Source organism: Sander lucioperca, chromosome 2 (assembly GCF_008315115.2).
Source record: "Sander lucioperca isolate FBNREF2018 chromosome 2, SLUC_FBN_1.2, whole genome shotgun sequence".
NCBI classification, from domain to species: Eukaryota; Metazoa; Chordata; class Actinopteri; order Perciformes; family Percidae; genus Sander; species Sander lucioperca.
In genome coordinates, this window is record NC_050174.1 from 20217443 (window position 1) to 20243185 (window position 25743).

At 39.4% G+C, this 25743-nt stretch overlaps 1 protein-coding gene and 1 long non-coding RNA gene across 3 annotated transcripts in view; both read right to left on the reverse strand.

The window, feature by feature from the left end:
• Positions 1 to 9596, reverse strand: part of igf2bp1 (insulin-like growth factor 2 mRNA binding protein 1) — a 68853-nt gene extending 59257 nt beyond the window's left edge. For both annotated transcript variants that reach the window (XM_031318030.2, XM_031318022.2), the window contains exons 1-2: positions 8874 to 9596; positions 7605 to 7665 (exon numbers count right to left, since the gene is read on the reverse strand). In XM_031318030.2, coding sequence (XP_031173890.1) covers positions 7605 to 7665; positions 8874 to 9048 — 236 coding nt within the window. In that variant the 5' untranslated portion in view covers positions 9049 to 9596. The remainder of the gene's footprint in view (positions 1 to 7604; positions 7666 to 8873) is intronic.
• Positions 9597 to 15352: 5756 nt separating this feature from the next.
• LOC116063344 lies at positions 15353 to 18600 on the reverse strand. The gene is made up of 3 exons (XR_004108247.2): positions 18528 to 18600; positions 18326 to 18407; positions 15353 to 15614 (listed from the first exon to the last, which is right to left on the reverse strand). It is a non-coding gene; the product is annotated as an uncharacterized LOC116063344 (long non-coding RNA).
• Positions 18601 to 25743: the final 7143 nt, after the last annotated feature.

A 25743-nucleotide genomic window follows, 5' to 3' on the forward strand; every position in this document is an offset into this window, starting at 1 on the left:
AGCCTTCTTAGAGTTTTAAAAATAGTGATTTTGATGCTATCATAGTAGTGTCTCTAGCACTCCCATTCAAAAGGCCATTTGACCGAAAAACGAGAAAACGGTAAATCTTAAAAGTGAGCGTCCTAAATATGCTTTTAAACGAAAGTTTGACTTGGGTACATTAACAAAAAGACCCTAGGTTGCATTTTGGCGAGAGTTACGCTTTAATATTGTATGTGGCGTTTTCTTTTGTGCAAATGTTCCACCAAAACAAGTTCCTTCCCGAGACGATTTTGCAGAGCTGCGGAGATAGGGCTGGCAAATGCAAGACTAGTAATGTGCTTACTTCTTGCTGTTACAGAACATTTATTTTTTGCCTGATTGAATATCTCACAGTTTTGAGTGTTTAAACTGAGGCTGCAGGCGAGTGAGGCCGGCTAGAAATCATGTGAAAGGCAACACAGAGACAGATTGTGATGTGTACAAAAAAAGACTCATCTGCCACCGCGAAAGGATGTGTGACAACAGGAAGTCTTTCTGCTCTCCACGTAAGGGTGTGGAGGTTGGCAGACACATTTAACCTAACCTGATTTTTATTTGGCTGAAAAAAAATCTCTTTTCCTACACCAAAGAGGGCTCAAAAGTAGACATTGCTTTGTTTTAGAAGCCAATTGGCTTCTTTTTTTTTTGCAATGATTATATGGTGATGCATGAGCTTTGAGCAGCGCTATCAAGCTACTGTATATACGTTTTAGACGGCCTGATTTGCAGGTGCAGCAATGACGCCGACTGTCTCGAGTCGATAGCTTGTGGCTTCATGGGCAAAAAAAAAAAAAATGTGTCCAGTCGACTTAGAAAGAGAGCAAACTTCTCAACAACCTAAAAGCTTACATTGTTGACATTGAACCCGAGCAAAAAATATTTCATTTCAAGAGTGCAAATGCAATAATAAAAAAAAATACAAAAACGGTGAGCGGACCGAGATGATCTGAAAATGTTGTCGACATGAATGTGACAGTATCTATCAGACTGGAAATGATGGAGGGAGGACAGAAGGAATGACTCACAAAACCGGGTGGCGTTGCTTGGGTTTGTGATGAACTTTGATTGATTGATTGATGGATAGATTGGGAGGTGGGAGGGGGCTTCACGGAGAAAAATAGTTTTTTTTTCTCGTTTCTTCCGTACATTATGGAAGTATACAGGGAACAAGAATGGGGTGAGAGGGAAGGTTTTGAACTCTCTTTTGAATTCACACACACACACACACACACACACACACACACACACACACACACACACGGAAACTGTTGTATGCACAGTGACATTCAGTAGGCTTTAGGGTTGCTTGGCAATGCACACTCAGGCAGCATCTTAGATTTACTTTTGAGTTATTAAATAAATTGTGTTTTTGTCTGAGTGTACTGAAAGTGATAGCTGCAACACATGAGGATTAACACAAGAGAAATGGTTGCAAACAGCAAAAGATGCTAGACAGTTTGGAGATGAGAAAATATGAAATCCAACAGGACCTTTTTCTCCATTAGTATTTCTGATCAAGCTCTGATGCAATAAAACATTACATTCATTCGATTGTTTTTACATTTTTTTGTCATTTTGCCGACAATCACAAGTGTTATTTTTTAATTGGGTCAGTTAGAGCTGCAAAGATTTGTCGATTAATCGATTAGTTGTCAACTATTAAACGAATCGCCAACTATTTTGTTAATGGATTAATCGGTTTGAGTCATTTTTTATATAAAAAAAAATAAAATAAAAAAAAGGGACAAGTTCTTTGATTCCAGCTTCTTAAATGTGAATATTTTCTAGTTCATTCACCCATCTGTGACAGTAGAGCGAGTATCTTTGAGTTGTGGACAAAACAAGATATTTGAGAACGTCATCTTGGGCTTTTTGGAAACACTGATCCACATTTTAATTTTTTTTTTTTTACCATTGTCTGACATTTTATAGACCAAACAACTAATCAATTGTTGGAGAAAATCATCAACAGATTAATGGACAATGGAAATAATTTGTTAGTTGCAGCCCTAAAGTCAGTGGGAAGAAGAATGAGCATCAGCTCCTATTTGGCTCACAATGCCAATGGTGAGAAGACAATATTCTCTAAATGTCTAAATCTCTAAATGTTGTAGCTAGTTAACAGTGGGTGGAATGTAACTAAGTACATTTACTCCAGTACTGTACTTAAGTAGATATTTGAGGCACATGCACTTTCCTTAAGTCTTTTCTTTTCATGCCACTTTCTACTTCTACTCCGCTACATTTCAGAGATAAATATTGAACTTTTTACTCCGCTACATTCATCTGACAGCTTTAGTTACTTTACAAATAAAGATTTTTGCACGCAAAAACACATGGTTTATAAAATATTATGTTTTATTATAAACTACCCAACAATATAACAGCCTAAAAGTCCAGCTGAAATGATTAGCCTATTATTCATTTAGTTGATTGACAGAACTGTTTGGATCATTTCATTTCATACGTTTCAATGCAGGACCTTTATTTGTAACAGAGTATTTCTACAGTGTGATATTAGTGCTTTTACTTAGGTAAAGGATCTGAATACTTCTTCCACCGCTGCTGGTAAATGAGCGGGAGGGGGAAATGCCAATGAGCCTTGTCACAGAGAGATGACTTTTTCCTGCAGTATGCATGAGGTGGGGGAGGCACACCATACCGTTTCATACAGTTTATAGTGCAAAATATTCTCCCATCCATCACGTTCAAGAATCAAGTCGCAGAATAATTACCTTGGTGTCGAGCTCGTAGCGTTACACAACAAATGTACCTATTTCAAATGCTACGTTATGGGTGTAGTCTGTGCGAGCACATGGTTTCTGGTTTCTGTAGAGGCAAACTTCTTCCAGTACTTCTCCCCTAACCTGTAATGGTGGCTCAGTGGATAGCACTGTCGCCTCACAGGCCCACCGCTCCTGTGGAGTCGGATTCTCACTACATTGTGCAGTGCATGCATGTAAGTGACAATAAAATAATAGAACTTGTGATTTCTTGAGATTGGCTTTACTTCCTCATTGTTTGGGGTCCCACAGACCGCACTGCTGCACATGTCAAAATAGTAATAATAATAGTAATAATAATAATAATAATAACAATAATAATAATAATAACAAAATCAACAATAACCAAATCTTTTTTTCTTTGGATGTTGTTAAAACAACAAATGTTTATTGCAAGAAAAACTGAAATATATCACATTGATTATGTTCCATGGTCTATGTATGAGTCAATATATTGATTTTGTTAGAGTGATGTTACATGTGTTTTGGGGTGAGTTAGACCTCCAATGAACATTGTCATAAAACTCCAATCCAACAAAATACAAATAGATGTATTTAGAATTTGGGAGATATAAACATGGCATGCATGTGCGTGTATATACAGTAGGTACAGCAGTTATCAATCAGCCTATATGACAACTAGGGCTGGGTACATCGTTCAAAGATTTTCGATACAGGTACCGATAACAATACTGGGACTTTGATACCGGTTCCTAAATGATACTTTTTCCCGATACAATTTTTTTTAAAACAAAAAGAAATTACAACATTACACATTAAGCCAAAGATATTTTGTATTTATTTTTCCGCTCCTACCACGTAGAGTTTTTCCTGCGTGTCTCTACGACGTGTAACGTTAGACAGCCAATCACAAACCTTATTAGATCGTGGTAGAAGCATGCTGCGTGTTTATTGGCCCACTGGCGCTGATGAGATTTACTCCTCATGGATTACAATTGGGTATTGAATGACGAGGTATTTTTCAATACTCGATACTTTAGAGGCAATTCGGTCTGTGACTAATGACAACATCCCATTTATCTCAAATGTGAGTCCAGGTACTTTTGTAGAAGATTTGAAGTTTAGTGTGTAGTTTTAGAGCATTGTTAATGACAGCGAAGCTGTGTCCAATGTGTCCAACAGTCTCAGTAGGTCCTTGTACACATAGCGAGTGGATTCAGGGGACGGATTTCTTTCTAAGTAACACGGAATGGATTTATCTTAGTGTCACAATCCGTCCATCTACACAACAATCGGTGGAAACGCGGACAAAAAAAAACAACTTCGATATTGTTAGCCTAATTAAGTCCTTTCTGGAGTCCTGCACATATTGTGGACATCCAAACCCAATTTTTGAGGGGTGGGGTCCAGTTCTGCCATATTTCTAAAGCAAATATGCCAATTTTATTTTTTTAGAGGAGGCTGCAAGCTAAAGATAATAACTGTGATTGATGTCAAAGATGAAACCTTGCCACAATCAACCTAAACACTGGTATAAAATCATAAAATCTATGTTCACATTCTCATGTCACAATCCTCAGCAGTACACCCACTATCAAACACACAACCAAGACCACAGAGTGAGTGCATATGCATAAGCTTACTCCTGACTCTGGAAATATTACAAGAGTTTGGAAATAAAAAATACCAGTTAAGCAGTTATGGTCAAAAATGGCATGATTATAAGCTAAATCTAATATTAAAACTCTGCAAATTAAATTAAATTGTTTTAACGTTTTAATTTAATCAAATCTGATGTAAAATGGATATTATTAAAATTATTTCATAAAAGTAATTTTAAAAAAAAGTATTGTTTGTGTTGCTTTTACAGCAAAATGATGCAATTATTTTTGGCACATTAAAACCAAACCTTCAACTTTTTTTTAAATACAAGGCATTTTATGTGCCTTGTTGCTGCAAAAAAAAGTGTTTTTGCAGACTCATAGTATTTTATTAGAATAAATGGACAGTTTGCAGGCTGCTTTGTTTGTCACTTACATTCTTAAGAAGTAGACAGTTGTTGCTGTTGCAACCCACCCACCCCCCCTCCTCCTCCTCCTCCTCCTCCTCCTCTTCCCCACTACCCCCTGACTTTTCCTTCCCCTCCTCTACCACTCCTGCTGACCTCCACCTGACACAAATTTCAATCAACTTCATGATTAATATTACCACTGTCTCTGACATTTAAAAAAAAAAAAAAAAAAAAATTCCATCTCCATTTTACAGCAGTCATTTCTGATGCATATGACACACATACATAGTAGCCTACATGTCTACATATGGTCAAGGGGCAGCTATGGGAGGCGCCCCCTGCAGCCTGTCAGGGGTTCCGCACAAACACTTATAGAACACACACACACTGCACCAGTGCTACTTTACTTTACTACGAAAATGATATGGAACATGTTAAGTAGGCCTAGTTCATGTTCCCATTAATCATCTAAACCAGGCTACTTATTTTGTCTAAAAACACACGTCATAAGAAAGGAAAAATTGTTTGCGCAAATTAAATTAAGCTTCATTAATGAATGCGCCACTAGGCTACTGTTGTTTAGCACCTGGAATAGGCTACTCTCCACATTTACGAAATTATTTTGTAAATGCGTGTTAACTCAAACATCACACAACGCGTGTAGATAGGCCTACTGTAGCTCGGCAGATGTTTGACATCAATATTTAAAAAAACACGACCATTTGAGACGTAGTTTGCATCATTTGGATCTCGCTGAATGAGTAGCCTAGGCCTGCATGTGGACGGCCATTTTAAAATGGGGCTTAATATGCATCCGCTTTCAGCTGCATTCGTTAGTAGGCTATAGTCAGCCTAGTGAAAACACTTGGAAAAAGGAACAAGGTCAGTTGTGGTCCAGCAGGGCGAGCCGGGCGCTGAGGAGAGCCGGACCTCCACACAGTGAAAACACAGCAGCCTGCACAGTTCACAGCTTCGCCATTTTGCCCTCACTGCTGACTGACTGACTGACGTGAACGCAGCACGTGCTATGGTTAAGAAGGCCCGGGCTCGCCCACGGTGGCCCCTTCTCACAAATCACCTCTATCATGAATGACTCGATAAGGCTAGCACAGGGAAGGTGGGACACAAATACAGAATTATTTAGCAACCCGCTGGGAGATTATTAGAAATACCAGCCTACTGCCATGTTGCTTTCCTAAACATGGCGAGTGACCCGTTTCTGCACTTTGACAATAACTGGCTTTCAGCCTTACTGCCCTGCGGAAACACCACACTGCTGGCATTTTTTTTTTTTGCGCCACAGCCATGTTGCAACATTTCTTCATAGTTTGCTCTCCTGGCGCAAATCGGGCGCACAAAATCAGCACAAATTCAAATATTTGGCCACATTCACGCAAACTCGCATGAATACTGATAATATAAAAAATGTTAAAGTTTTATTTAAACCCAACTATTAACCAATAGGGTTAAATCTACGTTCGATGGCCTTTTTGATCATGAAATACGCACACGTTGGCCAAATGGCGGAACATAGGGAAGTGTTCCCCTCGTATCTGTGCCAAAGGTTACAGGCATGGATGATGGCCTAAAGGCTATGCCATAATACTGTTTAAAGCAGGTCAAGTCTGGCTCCTGCTCCTAGCTCAGAGCAGCTGACCTACAATGGACCACAGTGTGTCCTTTAGACCGAGGGCATTCTAAGCCACAGGTTCACTTTTCCATTAAAATATGTTGGAATCGCGATCAATCAAAAGGCTTTTTTTTTTAAATGTGCAAATATTTACACCACAGTCCTGTTTTAATTTCACTCCTGGCTGCAAAAACAAAAGAGCTCAAAAATAATTAACAATAATACAATTATAATCCAAAACTCAAACACAGCTTTGTTTTTTTACAACAATGAATGAGGTTCAACAGAATATTTATGATCAATTTATTCAACTTTTTTTTTTAAACATTAGGACTCCGTTAAATCACATGAACTTCAACCTTTACATTTTGGCTACAGATATAATACCAAGCCAAAACAATAAATAAATAACATAATTATCAGACTGCATTTCACGTGAATCCGTCTTAACTAATTGAATCCATTTTACGTGATTTGCAGCCAGAGGTGAATGTCTCTAATCCAAATATTTCACAGAGAAGACACTATTTTGTCAAAAAAACTAAATGCAAGGGAATAATGTGTATACACACTTAATGGTCTATGAGTTCCAAACTCGAGATTAAATTAAAAAGCTGCCGGATACAACCATGGAACAACTAGGCTACACCACACACACATATGCCAAATGTAGCCCATATTGTGTATTTAAAAAAAGTGGAGCTGGATGAAAAGGCTGGGCCTGCAGCCTCCTAGGCTATAGAACGTGCTTATAGCTTTATGTGAGGACTTTGCAAAGAATAGTATCTGTAGCCTACATAGCCATGGCTTCACTCGCCACTCAACCAACACCAGCATTTTCAAATAAAGAGGAAAAACCCAACTACCCTTCACAGCACGGCACGCAGCTAGCTAAAGCTGTCACAGTTGAGTTTCACAGCCATGGCCGACAAAGTTGAGGCTCCACAGTCACACCAACACCAAAAGAACTCAGCACAACTAGCTCCCCCTGCGCAGAACAAGACCTTCAACTGGCTTTAAAATACAAGAAGACACATGATAACGTTTCATAGTTGGCCCACCACGTATTGCAAATTCACCAGTAACTCGTTATGACTCCATGAAAGAAAGGCTTGGACAAGGTGATGCAACACATGAAATTGGTCTTAGAGAGGGGAGAGGGGGGGAGGGGGAGATAGTGCTCAATAATGTTTACTACCTTTGCTTCTTGGGGACGGAGTGCTCGACCTCAATACGTTTCCCTTGAAGTTCCACTTTACCTGAAAAAAAGAAAGAAAGAACACGGGGGTTCAAAACACACCGTGGCTACATGCTAACTGTTTACTAGATGTTGCAAGCCTATAAGGGGAACATGCTGTATTCGGGGTGCATAGCTAAAGTGGAGGACCCCTAACAGCTTACTTTTTAATACCATCGGCTTTCAAAGAACTAAGGGGAAACCAAAACAAACTGAGGAGAGGGTGTGAGGCGGACAGGTTCAAAGGGCCCCAAACAAGACGAAAAGGTCATGGAACAAGTGAATTGTGAAGGCACGTCACTTCTGTCCCATAATGAGCTACTTACACTCTCAGAGATGCAGAATGACAGCCATACGAATATAAGGGTAATTCTTCTCTCTGGCTGGCGCCGTGATTTTGATTTAAAGTCCACATGCTGTATGAAAGGGCCGTGTTGGGAGTTTTGGTATTTCGTGAGGTTTCATGTAGAAGAAGCCGAGGGAGCTGACATGGCGACCTTGCCTCCTCACGTTAAATGTGTAGGAAATCATGAGGGAAAAGGCTATATAGCACTGACGCTACAGGGCGAATCAGGCTTTAACAATAATAGTGCCACTCATCGACCATGTTGGATTCGTGGTGGTGTGGGGCCTGTTTTTGGTAAGTAGCCTACACAGAGTAAGATATTTTTTCTATCTTTGTCATAGTGAACTGCCGGCTTAAAGGGGGAGGGGAGGCAGCGAGGCTTTATACTATATCACAGGAGAGGACTCAGTCCAATGCTAGGCGTGCAAGACATCAAAATGCCACTCAAATGCACACATTAGGCCGAAACGCAAGATCCATAATCACCACAGGATTGTAAGTCATTTCATTTGTTAAATAGCGATATTGTGAAATAGTGCTTTACGTTCCACCGGCTCAGGCTTTACGGTAGCCTATAGCTTCAAGCTACGTTTACTACGTGTGCCCCCCCCCCCTCCCCATGCAAAAGTTGAATAGCTCCCCTGGGCGTATAGCTCTCTACACACCATTAGGTTAGCTTTAATACAATAATTATGTGCATTTATTTTTATCCGGCATGTTCACGTATAGAAGCCTCGGAGGTGGACGGAGAGTGAAACTGGGGCGCACCGCTGAAGGTGGGCATGCAGCCGTAGCTGCACATCGGTGTCTACCGCTCCCTTTTAGAATGAATGATACTAAAGGTGGAAGGGGTCTTTGGCGGTCAGTAGTCCACCTTAACTCACCAGAAAACGTCTCGATAGCCTTTATGGCCCACTGATCGTCCGGACAATCCACAAACGCATAGCCGGTTTTCATTAGAAACTGTCCGGAGTATGGGATCTTGTGGTCGTCAAAGGTTTTTCCTAAGTCCTCGGCAGTCACGCTGTCGCCTAGATTCCCAATGTATAGCTTGTGCATGGTGTAAATTGTTTTTCCAAGTCCAAAAACGAAAAAAAAAAAAAAAAACCGAAGCCCGGAATAACTAAAATTGAAGCCAGCTAAAAAAAAAGTTTCTCTGCTAAATTTGCTTATAGCGCAACAAGATATTGTCACACTTGCCACACTAACTGAAAGTGGAAATCACAGTAGAGGGCAAGAATATGCTATCCGAAAACGCAGATCTAAAAAGAATACAAATCGAAACAAGTGGTAGGCTAATTCTCCGCAGCAAAAATAAAAAATAAAAAAAAAAGATTTGAAAAGTGTAAAAACAGATGAGCGTTGAATTTAGCTGTAAATCCAGTTGAATAAGTGGAGCAGGAGAAGACTTGCAGCCGGCCCCAGTAGACGAATAAAGCAGCAGCCTATAGCCTCTCTATCGCACAGTGAAGGAGGTGGGGTGTACTGGGTGGATTTGGTGATGGGTCTATGGTGGAGGAGTGGGAAAAACTATGGCGGGATCAGGTCGGGGAAATGTTTGCCTCTCTCTCTCTCTCTCTCTCTCTCTAGTTTCCTAGCCTTCCCTCTTTCAGCGGCAGAGGGGTGACGCCGCCCCTCCACCGGCCAATTCAGTATTTTTTTCATTTTTTTGTTCGCAAAGAGGAAACCACGTGGTGTATATGGAGTAGGTTAGGGGAGGAGGAAGGGGAGGGGGCATCCCCTTCTCATCCCAGGGTATTCACCAGATGAGCGCGTGTGTGTATTTGCGCGCGCATGGACACACAAGCCGAGACCCCTAAATTCCGTACGGTGCTCGCTCCATTCTGTACTGTAGCCTACTTGTGCACGGGGAAGGTTGTGTGTTGTAGCCTACTGGCCTTTAATGCAGCACGGCACATGTGCTTAATGCGCTTCTGTCTGTGTGTGGCAAATATAAGGCTGGCAACTGGACACAGTAATGCAAGTTAAAAGCAGTTTATGTTGCCTTCACTCATCGCCCTGCACCTCGTGTCTTGAATATATGAAGGCCGAGGTGGAAAATCCGTGCACAAGCACCGCCTGCTAATCCTATAGCATAGCACCCCCACCCCTCTGCTCCTCCCACCCTCTGAATGTAATGCGTGGTAACGAAGTTAGTCGTCATGATGTTACATAAATGACCTATGGTGAACCTCGGGTTGTATGGAGCGTAGGAACAAAAGGTCCAGGGCCCCATTCTGCCTCAGGGGCCGCAAGGGTTCTGCTACTGGAACCTGCGGAAACCCTCTCCTCACTTTGATACATTGTTGCTAGAGCCCCATTAACTGAAACAATGTATCGGATAGGGCGGCGATACAGTGTAACTACAGAAGAGCTCAGGTTGTTGTTGTTGTTGTTGTTGTTGTAGCAATGCGGGCGGGGATCTCCGTAGCTCGTATTTAGCGTTAAACTGCTTTGAAGACACGTTCATAAAATGGTTGTGGTTGTATTTGATCAGTGAGGCCGTGGATTCCAACAGGCGAGACCCACTGCTACACAACTGCAGCCGTGTACGCCACCCTAAACAGGCTTGTTAGCTTTTGTTCCATCCGTTTTTTTTATCACGTTTCTCTGTGTGGGGCGCAGAGGAAGTGGCAGTATGGCGCAGTTGCTGGGCTACAACACCACACACACACACACACCATGCGCCCCTCTGCGTGGATGGAGGCTTCTCAAAATGGATGCAGTTACTGATGCACAGGCCTGCCGCCCCTCACCACACACACACAGCTTACGGAGTTTGGCTGTGGTTCACTTTGGCGCTCTGTGCACTATTTCTATCTCACGCTCTCCTGTTTGGATATAGGCTACATTTAGGTTTACAAGGCTCGTTCCTCTGAGTGGGAGAATATTTAGACTTTGTAGCCAAACTGTACACGCTTAGGCAACGTGGCACTCTCGTGCGCTCGCTTGGTTAGAAAATGGCTCCTGTGCACAAAATGGATCCAAACCCTCAAACTGCTAGTAACCTTTGTCTCATCATGAATGGCATTTAAAAACGAATACATGTTATAATAAAATCATAACTATTGTTTTATCTGTATTTAGGAGCAAATTGATTGTGTGTCGATTTTTGGTTGAGTGCAATACATCAAATAATGTCAACCAATCTCATTTTTAATTTATTTTGTGTGTTTTTCTACAAGTACCCCTTGATTTTAGTAGCCTGTTTTTTTTTTTTTTAAATAATAATTTAGGGGTAAACATATCTGTATTAGCCCATATATCAGTCCTGAAAGCATATGAATATGTGTCTAGGACATAGTAAATTCAAATCTACACATGGAGTAAACATTTTACCATACCATATATTAATCCTGAATTAATCCAATTATCATATCCAACATTAACACCATAAGCATGACACATCTTTATCACAGAAATATATTTTATTAGATGAAACCGCTCGAAGTGCAGAATAGGAACACAGAGTTTATAGCCTAGTGTAATTATGCAGTAATCACATCTTCATCGTGGTTCAATAAAGCTTATTTTCATGGGAAAGGCTCAATACACTGTTGTTCTACCGTCAACTACAAAAAACCCATTCAGGGTAAGCTGCAAATGAATTGCTGATAAATAGTGATAAATAAAGTTGAGTTTTGAAGCTCTAAAGCTGCCACACAGTTAGTTTACAGCCTCTGTCATTATCCCCACTCCTGCCTCTTCTACCCCAGCTCTCTGAGAACACACATGAAGGGTTTTTTTCCTTGTCCTGAGATGGCTCGAACCCCTTTTCCCAACCCCCCTTTCTCTCTTTGAAAACACACACACACACACACACACACACACACACACACACACACACACACAGGTCACAGGTCACAGGCGAGCTGGTGAGGTCACAGGCTGATTTCCAAGGGTCAATAACCACATAGGATGCAACCTATTTTGAAGAAAGTGATTGACCTTTTCTTTTTTCTTTACTTTTTCCATAAACGTGAACTGGGATTTAAGATTGGAAACTAAAACCAGGAATTTTGCATCTAGCTATTTAAAATAGTTTGAACATTCTGTTTTTTTTTTTTTTATATTCTACAAAACTATACATTTGTACTTGAGTCGCATAACTTTCAAAATTGTAATGACATTGGTTGGGTTAAGTTTTCCCCCCCAAAATGTTTGTATAAAATTGTATTAATAATGTCCAAATGGGAATTCTCCAAATAAATCTACAAAATGTCCCTTATGCTCACAGATCTCTGTTGATCATTACATGGATTCCATGCGCTTTCCAGTGATAAATAATAATGTTCCAAGACCACCCCCCCCCTGCAGCAGTTACCTGGAATGAATACAGTAGTCATTAAGTCACATTTCTGCACCCGAGCTCTAAGATGTTAAACTCGGGGACAGAGGAACATATTCATGCGCTCTGAGACCAGCGAACATTGTTTATCAAGACTTACGGCACTCTTGTTTTTTCATCCTAATGTTCCCCGTGAATGCAAGTAGAAAATGAAAAAAAATGTGGGTTTTTTTTCTTCCAAGTGTGGAATCTGGTTCTGACCACAGACGGACTGTCCGTGTTCTGGGATCCCAAACAAATCCCTTCCTCGTGTTCTAGTCTGTCAAGGTTTAACACAAGAGTCAAATCTCTGGTGTGGCAGGTTTTAGACTTAGTTTGTCCTTTGCGTAACATGTGTACTGGCTGAAGTATGAGTAACATGGTCACAAGCTAGCCTGTAATACTGTGCATATAAAGTGGTGGAGGAAGTGTTCAGATCTTTTACTGAAGCAAAAGTTGCAATACTGCAAAAACACTGCATTATATGTAGTCCTGCATTGAAAATGTCACAAAAAATACATATTAGCAAAAGGTCCTTAAGGTATCAAAAGTTAAAGTACTAGTAATGCAGACCTATAATAATACATCAGATTTATATAGCACTTTTCAAAGTCCTCAGAGACGCTTTGCATAGGCCTACTGTAGGATACAAATAAAAAACATTTTAATAAAGACAAAAATAAGATTAACTATGGCCCTGTGGGTATTGTACTATTGATATTAAAGGATTATTAAGTAGCCTTTTAATGTTGTTGCTAGATGATGTGGAGACGTTTTTTTAAGCTCCAACTAAAGAAAACTGAAAGATGGCCATCACAACTGCCAAGATTGTTTTCTTAAAATGTCTTGTTTTGTCCAACTAACCAAGACAAGGACAAGTGGCAAATTTAAAAAAGGTTTGACATGATTGCTTGAAAATGAGTAACACTCACCGTTTTCTTCAATTGCTAACAAGCACGGGTCAATACTGAAGCCACTTTTTCAAAACTCTTCATACAGTCTGTGTTACCAACATGTATATTGGCCAAACAGTTAAGTTCGCCTCCAAAACTCACTCAAACACTTCATACATGTCTCATAATAAGCTCGGTAGACCAAAAACACTCGCACCACCTCTCACTCAGAAAGCAAACATCGTCACTCATAACACACCGACCTAAAAACACTAACAACAGGGAGCATCACAATAAATGATCAACTTTTAGCACGTTTTCCTTTGACTGTACTAAAGTTTATGTAACAAGAATGAATCAGATATGCTTCGATATCCTTTATTTTTCCTACATTCATTCAGTCATTCAACCTTTATTTATCCTCGAGAGATCATTGAGGGGCGACCCTCAGTTTCAATGACAGCGAGTCAAAATACAAAGACAAATACAAAACAGAAAAGAAGCGACATCATAAGAAAAAAAACGCAAGACAATTAAAAACTTTCTGAATTGAAAAAATCACTTGATAAAAAAAAAAAATAGTGTGATAAGGATGCTAAAGAAAGTACAATTATGTAAAGCAATTACAAGTAGAAGTTTGCAGGTTTAAAATCCGATTTTCGAAGTTGTCCAAAAGGCACATGTGAGTTGATTTTAAGGAAGTGTTGTAATCTGTTCCAGGAGTCAGTTCAATTCAGTTTTATTTATAGTATCAAATCATAACAAGAGTTATCTGAAGACACTTTACAGATAGAGCAGGTCAAGACCACACTCTATAATTTACAAAGACCCAACAATTTCCCACAAGCAAGCATTTGGTGGAACAGTGGCGAGGAAAAACTTCCTTTTAGGCAGAAACCTTGGACAGACCTAGGCTCTTGGTGGGTGGCCATCTGTCGCTGCCGGTTAGGACAGACACTGATACCGAGTCAGGTGCACTAAAGTTAAAAGCAATTTTTCAAAGTTCAAAGCGAGCTCGTGGAACATGAAGCAAAAACCTGTCAGCAGAGCGAGTCTGATAAGGTCCCTCTGAGTAACAGCGACGTTCTGAAAGTTAGTGTGGTAGTTTTCCAATAAGAGCCTTATAGATAAAGAGATAGGACTGGACGATTAATCCAAGATTTATCCACATCGAAATTCTGAAGCTGTTATTGACGTATTTTTCTCATGACGATAATTTCGATAATTTATTCCTGTTGATGGGCCTACTTTCTCCTTAAAAACATTCTACCGTGGCCGGGTTGGCTCGGTGGGTGTTTAGAGGTTTATGCCTCGACGCGGGGGGTCCAGGGTTCGACTCCGACCTGTGGCGATTTCCTGCATGTTTCCCCCCCCCCCCCCCTCCCCTTTCTCATCTGTCCTGTCCATTAAAAGGTGGAAAAGCCCAAAAATAATCTTAAAAAAAAAAAAAAAAACGCGTGTGTAGTCACGTGACTTGGCCTGGACCAGTCAGCCGCATGGAAAGCAACATGGAGGACAACTCAAACACTGAGTCCGAGTCAACTGAGCAACTTGTGCCCTCAAAAAGACGTAGTATCCGCCATCTGGAAACATTTTGGCTTCAGAAAAGATGATTTAGAATAACATTTATCGTTATTGAGGTAAAAGGTGCAATTAATCATGATTTAGATTTTAGGTCATATCGTGCAGCCCTAAAAAGAGATACCAGTGAGTATTGCATCTCTCTTGGAGAGAAGACCACTCAACACAACCATATAAAATACAATGATGTGTACTATATAGGCATGACCACATATGAATCACAAGGCAGAGTGATCGGCTGTGCGGCTGCACAATATATTGGTTTTTTTTAATCGTCATCGCAATATCAACTGGCGCAATATACACATCGTGAAAGGCTGCGACATATTGCAATAGACACTCAGAGATTTTTTGTGTTAGTTGATGGAAAATATCAGCAGATATCTGCACTTCAAAATGTCACTGTCATTCTTTTTTTAGTGCTGCCTTTTATATTCAATTCAATGTTCAATTTGTTCAATAAAAGAACGGCAGAAATGATTTCCTTTCCTTTGTTTTGAATTCAACAAGCAGTTTGTTGAATTAGAAGGGTACTAAAAGCAGCAGAAATGCAGAACTCTGAAAAATAGCACAGATGATTATTACAGTTTTTATATCTGTGCATAGGGTCATTTACTTGTGGAAAAATATCAAAGTTGAAACAAAAAAATCTAATTGCTGAAATTCCAGGGCTGCAATAATATGTAATATGTGTGTAGGCTATAGTATAATCACTCACACTGTTTAGTACTTGGGGGGCGGGGGGGGGGGGGGGGGTTCCTCCCTCTCTGCTGCATTTGGCCACAAGTTCTCATCAACATCACATCGTCTGTCTTCTCTCTCAGCTGAAACCAGAGCGTTTGGAATGATTATTATTTCATTTTATTGTAAACACTTTCTATATATTTCATTATGGTTACTGCAGAAATGCACATTTGCAATCATTCTGTTTGTAGGTGAATGGGTCAAAGGCTGTGGAGAAACTGGGTGAATAAGGCGGGAATGCAGAAGGAGACAAACTACCTCAGGAAATGCAAATGTGTCACTGTTCATCTTTTCTATAGTCTTCTTTTGTCCTCTGTCCTCGTCCTGAGATTACCATAAGTATGTACTAATACACTACTCAGATGACTTTGCTGTCCCTTTTTAAATGTTGTATGACGAGGTAATAATGCTTTTACTGCTATAACTGTTAGAGAAATATGATCACCATCCCTCTACCTTTCTGTGGCGTTACAAACCAACAGAAGTGCTTGAGCCAAGGCCATAACTTTGAGTTCAACATTGGGGGGGGTTTGAGATCCCGGGACATATTATGCATGTATTGAAAAAAGCAATAACCTAAAAAAACGACATAGATGTCGAAAGTTGACTAATGTTGGTAAAAGCGATCAAAACTCAAAAAGATTGTCAAAAAAACCTTGGAATAAGGCGTCAAACTCAGAAAGAAGCTACAAAAAAAAAAAAAAAACTCCAGAAATGCGACAAAAAACGTTGAAAAGATTGTCCAAAAACAACCCTTGAAACAGGCGACAAAAACATTGAAATGAATGGTCTAATTTTTTTAAAAGTATGCAACTAAAAAGTTTTAAAAACCGGCAAAAATGTCAGAAAACGCGACAAAAGTCCAAAACAAGCAACAACAACTTCGGAAAAAGCCCAGTTAGCCATAGGCGCAAATTACACCTATGGCTTCAGCACAAAAAAAGTGCACTCACAAAACTAGTTTACACCTCTGAGTTCATACATACTTGGATGTTTTACATTTGAATACAGAGATCTCACTGAGATTTCCTCTAGTGCCTGCTTCAGTGTACAGCTTCTTTGTGAAACAGACCATAAACACTAACTACTATTTAGCCATCCAGCTAGATATTTAAAATGGAATCACACTCTCAAATAATGATCATTTACCTGCCAAAGGGGCCTGTAAAGCAGATTTGCAGTCTGGATATTTACTGCCAGTTTAGCCTCATAATCAAATCACATGGTGAATTCTCCCAGAGCTGGGCCATCAGGGACATGTAGTGTAAGCCCAAAAGCCACGCAAAGCATTCCAGTTATGTGGAACTTTTAATAGAAAGATCAGAGGAATGAGAACACATCCATCATCATCTGTCAGCCTCCAACATTTACATACAGACTAAGCTTTAGAGTGTAAGTCTACATTTTTCTAAGTCTCAACTAATCCCATGTTCAGACTCAAACCAACAGTGAATGTATCTGCCAACAAGTATTGTGTGTGTATCACAGCCTGATATATCTTCTTCCTCTGTGGCATAAAAAACACACCAATGAGCCACACTGTTGCACTGGGTGACATGTTCCCTCACTACCATGAACACACACTGTTCTTTATTTTGACTCAATCCCACACACACCGTCCTGCTGCCACAAATAGTCACTAGAGCACCAAATGTGGAATAATCCGCCTCTGAAAATAGTCCCAAACAACTGCACTATTTCCTCTCTGTTTGTTTAATGGAAAACTACAGTGTCCAGCTGTTTTAGGAAATTACTAAACCTTTTTTTTTTTTTTTTTTTTACTGAAAGTATTAGGGCTGGATTAAAAATAATCGATTCTCCAACTAAATTCAATCTTCGTTTGAGTGATGTCATATCGATTAATAAAATCTCAAAATTGATCTTTCAGTATATGCCATTTTACACATGGAAAAGTGCTTTAAACAAAACATTTTGAGGGTCAATTCTTAATGTGAACAATAACCTGGTACATTATGAAAAAATATGTATTTGAGAGTTGCTTCTCGCTTGTACAATTTACAGCAGACGTTCTCTGAGAAACTCTTTTATATACAAGCAAAATAGGTATTGTAACTGCAATTTCCCTAACCTAATGGACATCCAATTGAAAATGTAATCGTATCGGGACTTTGTGAGTTGGAATTGAATTGACTCGGGAAATCACAAGCTTTTTTACCCAGCTTTAGGAACTATATTTGTGAGGTTTTTCAATTGTCAGTATAGGATCCAATGGGCTAAGAGTATAGAGAGCAGTGGTGTAGTCTACGTAAGACACAGGTATACCCACTAGGAAAAGGTCAAGGATTTCCGTATACCCACTTCCAAAAAGCCAGAGGATACGTAGCAATGATTGCTTTGTGACAAAACTTTTACACTTTCATTTATAAATTTACACCGTCTATGTTGCGAGTCACGTACTGTAGTAACAACAACAACAACGTTGCTTGGTGGTCATTCTCTGCGCAAAATGTGACTCAGTAGAGACTATAGGAGCAAACTCAAACTACACTTTTTCAGTGTTTTGGTAAGCCTGAAGCTATACTGCTGCTTCGAGTGACACTGCAGCAGATGTTAACATTACAGAAACTACAGAAAATGAGCCAGACGAGGCTGATGCTACAAAATACACATGGGGTGCCGTTCTGGGATGGGCTGCTCTGGGATGGGCAAGTATGAAGCTTGGAGGGAAAACTCACAGTATACTCCCTACAAAAAAAAACTAGACTACACCACTGAATGAGAGACAACCTAAAACACTGTTGGTTGTGGTCTTTTCATGAGAATACCTAACCTTATCCTTTAACCTTAAGGTTCCTGCAAGATGAGGAATACATGTACATGGCAGAAGTTTAAGGGTCGGGGGTCACAGCAGCCTGTCGTATAGATGGAGAAAAAATTTTAGTTGATGGTGTCTAAAGTGTAAGGAGAGGGAAGTAGTACTAGTAGTAGTAGTAGTAGTAGTAGTGGTGAGGCGTTGTTTTTTGTTCCATTACCTCTGTGGCACTATCAGGCCCAGTGTTCCCCTTCCACAGCCGGCAGGTAGGAAATCTGTGGAACTTGTATGTCCTCATTCACGATGAGGCTGCTGAGGCAAGACAACGGCACTTCTAGTCAGAAAGAAACCCACGACGACAACATTTGACAATAGATTTCCACTTTTCATACATAAGACAAACCATAGAATGGATTTTTTCGTACAGAGGCCCACAGCCTACAGCCTACAAAATGGCACAGATCTGCTTATTTACTGGCATCTTTGCTATTTTATAAAAAGGCTACGTAAACAAATATTGTATGATCTTTAGACCCTACAGTATGTTCATGGGCCACATCTGCATTTTATTTTTAATTTTTTAAGATCATTTTTGGGGCTTTTAAATGACAGGATAGCTTGAAGACAGGAAAGAGGAGAGAGAGAGAGAGGGAGGGGGGACGACATGGCAGCAAAGGTCCATCAGTCGGATTCGAACCCGCGGACAGGGCGAAACACTCTACTGGGTAAGCTAGAGGTCTGCATTTTTACATCATCTACATATCTTTACTTTAATGAAGTGTGAAGTGAATCATTGTTCCATTTCTTCCTCTCTTCTCCTGCGCTCCTCCTCTCCGGCTGTGTCTAATGTGAAAGGAGAAAAAGTTGCATGTCAGTCATCTCCTCCTGTCTGCTGTTCAGGTGTGTTGATGGCATGTATTCAAAGGGTATTTTCAGAAGAACAGAAACAGACTGCTAGTGCCTGACTCCATGTTGTTCCTGTCTACAATGTGCCCTTAACACATACTCACTGTTTACAGTGTAGAATGTGGAGCTGTGGGACCTGTTGGTCCACTAACAGTCTGAGCTCAAAATGTATATGTGGAAATCCCAGCGTACACATAGCATTGTTTTATGTACATAAAGGGGGTGGGGGGGGTGGGGTGGGGTGGGGGGGGGGGGGAGAGAGAGTTAAGTGTCTGGTACTCTCCCCCCCAAATTAACAGCCCCAAAATCTACTTCTCTCTTCTTCTTTTCGCTTTCATTAAAATGAGTTTTTAAAACCAAATGACCTCCTTAACTGCAAATTAAGAACATCTATTTTCCAGAGCTTCATAAAAATCTACTCTGGACTGTAAATCTAAAAAAAAATAGAATCATTAGGTTAATTCAAACATCTAGATAAAGCTGCAAAGATTAATCGATTAATCAATTAGTTGTCAACCACTAAATGAATCGGCAAGTATTTTGATAATCGAATCGGTTTGAGTCATTTTTTATGAAAAAAAGTTACATTTCTCTGATTGCAGCTTGTTAAATGTGAATATTTTCTAGTTTATTATCCCCTCTGTGACAATACAGTGAATACCTTTGAGTCAAGACATTTGAGGGCGTCATCTTGGGCTTTTTGGGAAACACTGACTGACATTTTTCACCATTTTCTGACATTTTATAGACCAAACAACTAATCGATTAATCGAGAAAAATACTGAACAGATGAATGGGCAATGACAATAATGGTTCGTTGCAGCCCTACATCTCCCTTTGATGAAGTTCATGTGACATGACTGACAGCTCCAGAACGGCTACTGACCGAGGTCAGAAAAGAACTCATTTTCCACTTACCTTTTTTTTGTTTTTTTCCTTCCAGAGCAGTTGTTGGTTCAACCACGGGACCATGAAGAAGATGACGTCAGCGTCGGTGACATGCATTGGCTCTTGACCAGGATCTACATGGGGAGGGAAAAACTAGTTTAGTTATTGGTTTACACTTCTACAAATACTACAGATTAATATACACATAATCAACAAAAAATGTGATGGAGAGATGCAAAAAATCTGGGCACTCTCTAATGCATACTCCAATTAAAATGGAGAGAAACTAAAATACAGAGAAGAAAAAAGCCCAAACTAAAATTACACACAATATCAAATCAACAGAATAAATATGAAAGGTAAAATAATATTAGGAGTTACGTGGGATCATCCCATAGGGAGGACACTGCACAGACAAAAACAAACCTTAAAACTTTCTATAAAAGAACGTTGAAAAAGTGACAAATGTTGGAAAAAGCTGAAAAAAAAAAAAAAAAAAGGTGACTAAAAAACATCAAAAACATCACCAAAGGTAACAAAATTTTTGAAGAAAATGTATTGGAAAAAAGTGAGAGAAAAACATTGACAAAAACATAATTAAAAAAACACCCAAAAAGTGACATAAATTGACAAAAACGTTGAGAAAAGCGTAGAAAAAGAACAACAAAATGTTGAAATGAATGAAGTTTCATGGTCGACGGAAGACAACACAAGGGTTAAATAGCACAAGTGTTGGCTTTGGAAAATCTGATGGCAAAGCATCCCATATCACTGACCCTCTGCCATTTAAACCAAACTGAAGTTGACTAAACTACGACTTCGTATCAACATGTCTCGATGAAAACATTAAAATGCCTAATATCTGAAAGAGTACAACGTATAACAACGAGGTAAACGTTGGAATAACTCCTCAGCAGACTTTAATAACCTCAGGGATGACCTTAAGCATTGTTAATTTTCAATTTTGACCTGGGAGGACCACCTCTGAAAATTAACTTTTTTGGGGGCACTTTTCCCAACGCTTTCGTTTTTTTTAATTCATGGTCAATACACCTAATCTAAATGCATTATACCTTATTTTTGAGTTATTAAAAAAAGCTGGAATTAGGCATTATTTTTTTCAAATGCTATGAAATTGAATAAAACACCCAAAATTCAAATTGAAGTCATCATGAATTTTACCTGCGCAGAACGTTGTATACATACAACGTACATGCATGCATCCAAGTTATTTTGGGCATTTCTGATTTAAAAAACTTTGAAAATGGGTCAGATTTGACCGAGGACAACACAAGGGTTAAAGTGTGTTGAAAGACATGAAATGTAGCCTCGATAAACTGAAAGGTATGGCAGCATGTTAAAATCAGCCCCAACTCATTGCTTTATGCTTTAAGAAGAAGAGAAAAAGAATAATGCCGCATGGGGAAATTACTTTTTTTTTTTTTTTACACTCTGTTGTTACAGTTACACACAACACACACAGGCCCCGAAATACACACACATGCCCAGGACCTTTGCATGCATTAAATGGAAAGATGTGAGAGTGCCCATTTCAGTCGATTCCTCTAAATCACGTGTGTCAAAACGCAAGGCCCGCGGGCCAAATCCTCGAAGATTTTGATCCGGATTTTTAGGTTCCCAATAAATTGTGGCCCACCTAGTTCTGCACCAAACGACGGGAAACTGTTTTTCAAACTGTTATTACGTGACACTCAATGCAGGATTTGGCAGATTTGCCGAGTGAGAATCAGAAATCCCCCCAGAACCAGAGAGTTTTCATATTCAGGCTGTGAAACAGGTTGCTGTGAGTCGGCTGTGTGGTAGCTTGCTTTTTAAAAATGGAATCTTTGTTTTGCTTGATTTGATTCATTCTATCATGGCTAAGGAATGTTTTTTTGCTGAGTTGTGTGGGGCTTCATGTCAACAAAAATGCGACAAAAGTCTGAAAAAGCAACAACAAAAAAAAAGGCAACAAATGTCAGAAAAAGTGACTATTTTAAAACCGACAAAAACGCAGAGAAAAAGCCACAACAATGTCGAAAAACAGCTAAAAAGAAATGCAACAAATGTCAAAAGCGACATGCAATAATACAGTCAAAGATATTTGACTTGTTCGATTAAATAAAAGCATGTCAACAAACTACACATGTCTGGCTCTTGATGCGATTCTTATTTCCCAGTGTGGCCCTTAGTGAAATTGAGTTGGACAACCCTGCTGTAAATGTTGTAAAACCATGAAATGATTGAAGGAATGTAGCCTATATTTACTTTTCATAGTGGCTTCGTATGGCGCTTGTATTTATGCTGTTACAATGGGAATCATCAGATGCATTCGTTACTGAATATGCCACAAAAACAAAAAAAAAAAAATACAGAGCAGTGCTTCTGGATATGTCATAAACTGATTATTTTTTCTCCTATGCTGTTGGGACTGTTGCCTTGGCCATACACACCTGATACTAAGCTGGGATTTATATGCAGGAATTTGTTTTGTTCATTTTATATTCCTACAAGTCCGCTCTGACATGTACTAATGTATACTGCATTCATACATCACAGCGAACCAACAGGAAGCAAAATAAAAAAAATTGAGTGGAGGAAGGCTTTACACATTTTTGACATATTTGAACATAAACATATTTTCCCTTCAGGCATCTCAGGAGATCCTTACTGTTGGGGCTGAAGGAAGAGAGAGCTGTTTATTCATGTTTCACTGTCATTTAAAAAAAAGAAAAAAAGAATGAACAAGCATGCTTTTATTTGTGCTGTTGCAGTTATTCCGAGGTGACAAGTGTTGATGAACTGGTGGTCGAAACAGTTTCCAATGTTCTACAACCTACAGGCTACATATTCATATTCATACCACAGACACTTAACCTGGGTGTAAAAATCATAAAAACACATGTTCATTTCAACAAGATAACTTCAACCCCAAACACTGACTTAAAAACAACAAACAACCCCAACTCAAGGTCCACTTACTCGTTTTTTTTTTCCCTGAGCTGTCAACCATATCACACAGGCTTCTTCTTGATGCTGTAAAAGGCCCAGAAAAAAAGGGATATTTTTGTCAAACAATTTTATACTCAAGAATGAACTTTCATGCTTAAACAAAAGACAAAAATACAAACCGGTATTTATGTTAAAATGAGGCCTTCGTTATTTATTTATTTATTTATTCATGTGGAAGTGTTTGTTTGTTCAATATGTCATGAATATGAACTGACACTAGGGCTGCAACTAACTATTATTTTCATAGTCGATTAATGTGTTAGTTGTTTGGTCTATACAATGTCAGAAAATGGTGAAAAATGTGGATCAGTGTTTCCCAAAAGCACAAGATGACATCCTCAAATGTCTTGTTTTTTCCACAACTCAAAGATTTTCAGTTTACTGTCACAGAGGAGAGAAGAAACTAGAAATTATTCACATTTAAGAAGCTGGAATCAAAGAATTTTACTCAAACCGACTAATCGATTATCAAAATAGTTGGCGATTAATTTAAAAGTTGACAAACTAATCGATTAATCGATCAATCTTTGCAGCTCTAACTGACACTCAATGATTTGCCTCCACAGGCCCAGATTTTCCTCTGAGCCTCAAAAGCCACGTTATTCTTCATTTGATCCAATTGCTACAAACGCAGCATCTGAGGCCTAAAATTGTCCCAATCCACAGCCATTTGGTTTAAATTCCAATCTTAAGTTCCCTGTCTGGCTGAACTGTGGAGAAATGTGTACAAAATGATTGGGAAGTCACATAGAATATTCCTGAGACAAACTGGACAGTGTGGAATTAAAATTTCAATTAAAGACTACAGGAAACATCTTGAGTTCAAGTTATGTGACTCAAACCATTTTAATTTACAGCTCACTTTCAATGAAATACCTTATTGCACGTTGGCTGCAATTCCTGTGCTTGACATCACGGAAACAGGATGCGCTGGAGACTGAAGCAGATAACAGACATTAAATAATAGATGTGGAATTGAAAAATCATTGAATTGTATGCTTCATTAATAAGCTGTTTATAAAAGGCCACACACCACCATGGAGGATAGAAATGTGTTTACATGTATTTGTATTAAAACCAAAGTATTCTGATCCGTTACTTAAAGTAAAAACTATGCCAATCCTACATTGTAAATGTTAAGTTAAAGTACTAAAAGTAGAATCAGACAAATGCAAAAGGGTATCAATGATAGAGACATAGAAGTATAAAGTGGCATAAAAGGGAAATACCTGAGGAAAGTACAACAACATTGTACTTTTTCTTTGCTTTCCTGACTTTTGTTGTAACGCATAAACCCATCTCCTGTATGAAGAAAGCAGTTTTCATTAGAGCTCACTTTTCATCACAATACTCGGAATGATGAACCGTTCACGAGTTTCTGTTGTTAGCAGAAAATAGCTATGAAGCTATAAATGATGTAAAATATAAGGATCATCTTAAAAACTGTGATCCAGAAAGAAGCACACGTTTACAAAAGAAAATAAACCAAAAACAAAAAGTTCTAATTGTGTAGCCACAGTCACGTCACAGTTTCCTCAAAGATCCAGCACAAAAACTTCAAAAAGAAATGTCCAAAATCTAAGTAAGAATCATTTCTCACATGGACTAGTATCCAATGAGACGTCATTATAAATATGTAACAACAGCTATAGCCTACATGTGAATTATAGCCAAACGCACGTTACCTTTAAATGACGGGAAATTAATCCGGATATTTCAAACACTGAATTTAAAGTATGAAATGTGTTTTCTAACGAGGGGGGTGGGAAATCCCTCGTGTGGTTTTCTTTCTATTTCTAATTTGTGAATCCAGTTCACTTTCAGTGCAGCCTGAATCTTATCACGCTGCGTTTTCATTACGGCCGCTCAGGATTGGATGAACGAATTAAAAAAAAAACCCTATTTCGGGGAGTTTGTGAATCGGACTCACCGGCCACGAGCTGGATCAAAATAATAGTCCGATATCCCTCATGTGGCGGACAGCGAGAAGACCTGTGTTGCTTTCACAAAGCACACAAAATGGAGAGAAGGGGGAGGAGTGAGGGTGGTGGGGGGGGGGGGGTCCTCTCAGAGGACCCTCTGATCTGGAGAAACTAAAAAAAAAAAAAAAAAAACAATCCCCGAGTTGACAGGAGGAGAACATGTCTAGGCTACTTTAAAAACTTTCATACTGCGCTGAAAGAAGAAGAAAAAAACGACAAGGGATTGGGAATCATTTCAGAGACGAGTTGTAAACACGAAGTGTCCGTTTTTTTCGTCTTTGTTTTAAAACGCGCAGCTATTTTTCGATTCAATTTAAAAAAAATAAAAATAAAAAAGAAAGACACATAGGCCTAGAAATGTTTTATAAATAGGCCTACGTCTTTTATCAGTTTACTTAGCCTATTGTTTCTTTTTAATGACGCTTTTAACCTTTGTTAACGATGCCTAAAATGACACAAGCTGTTTATTCTGGTTGCGGTTAGAGGCTGTAGAGTAAAAATAGCTTACAGTAAATTCACCTCAATGCTCCTCGTCTCTTCCAGTCCGGGCCACTACCGCCACCAACCGGCCGAGGCGGGGCACTACACCCGGGCCTGCGGTCCGGCATGGCAGGGGAGGCCGGGGCCCTCAGCTAGGAGGCCTGCTGA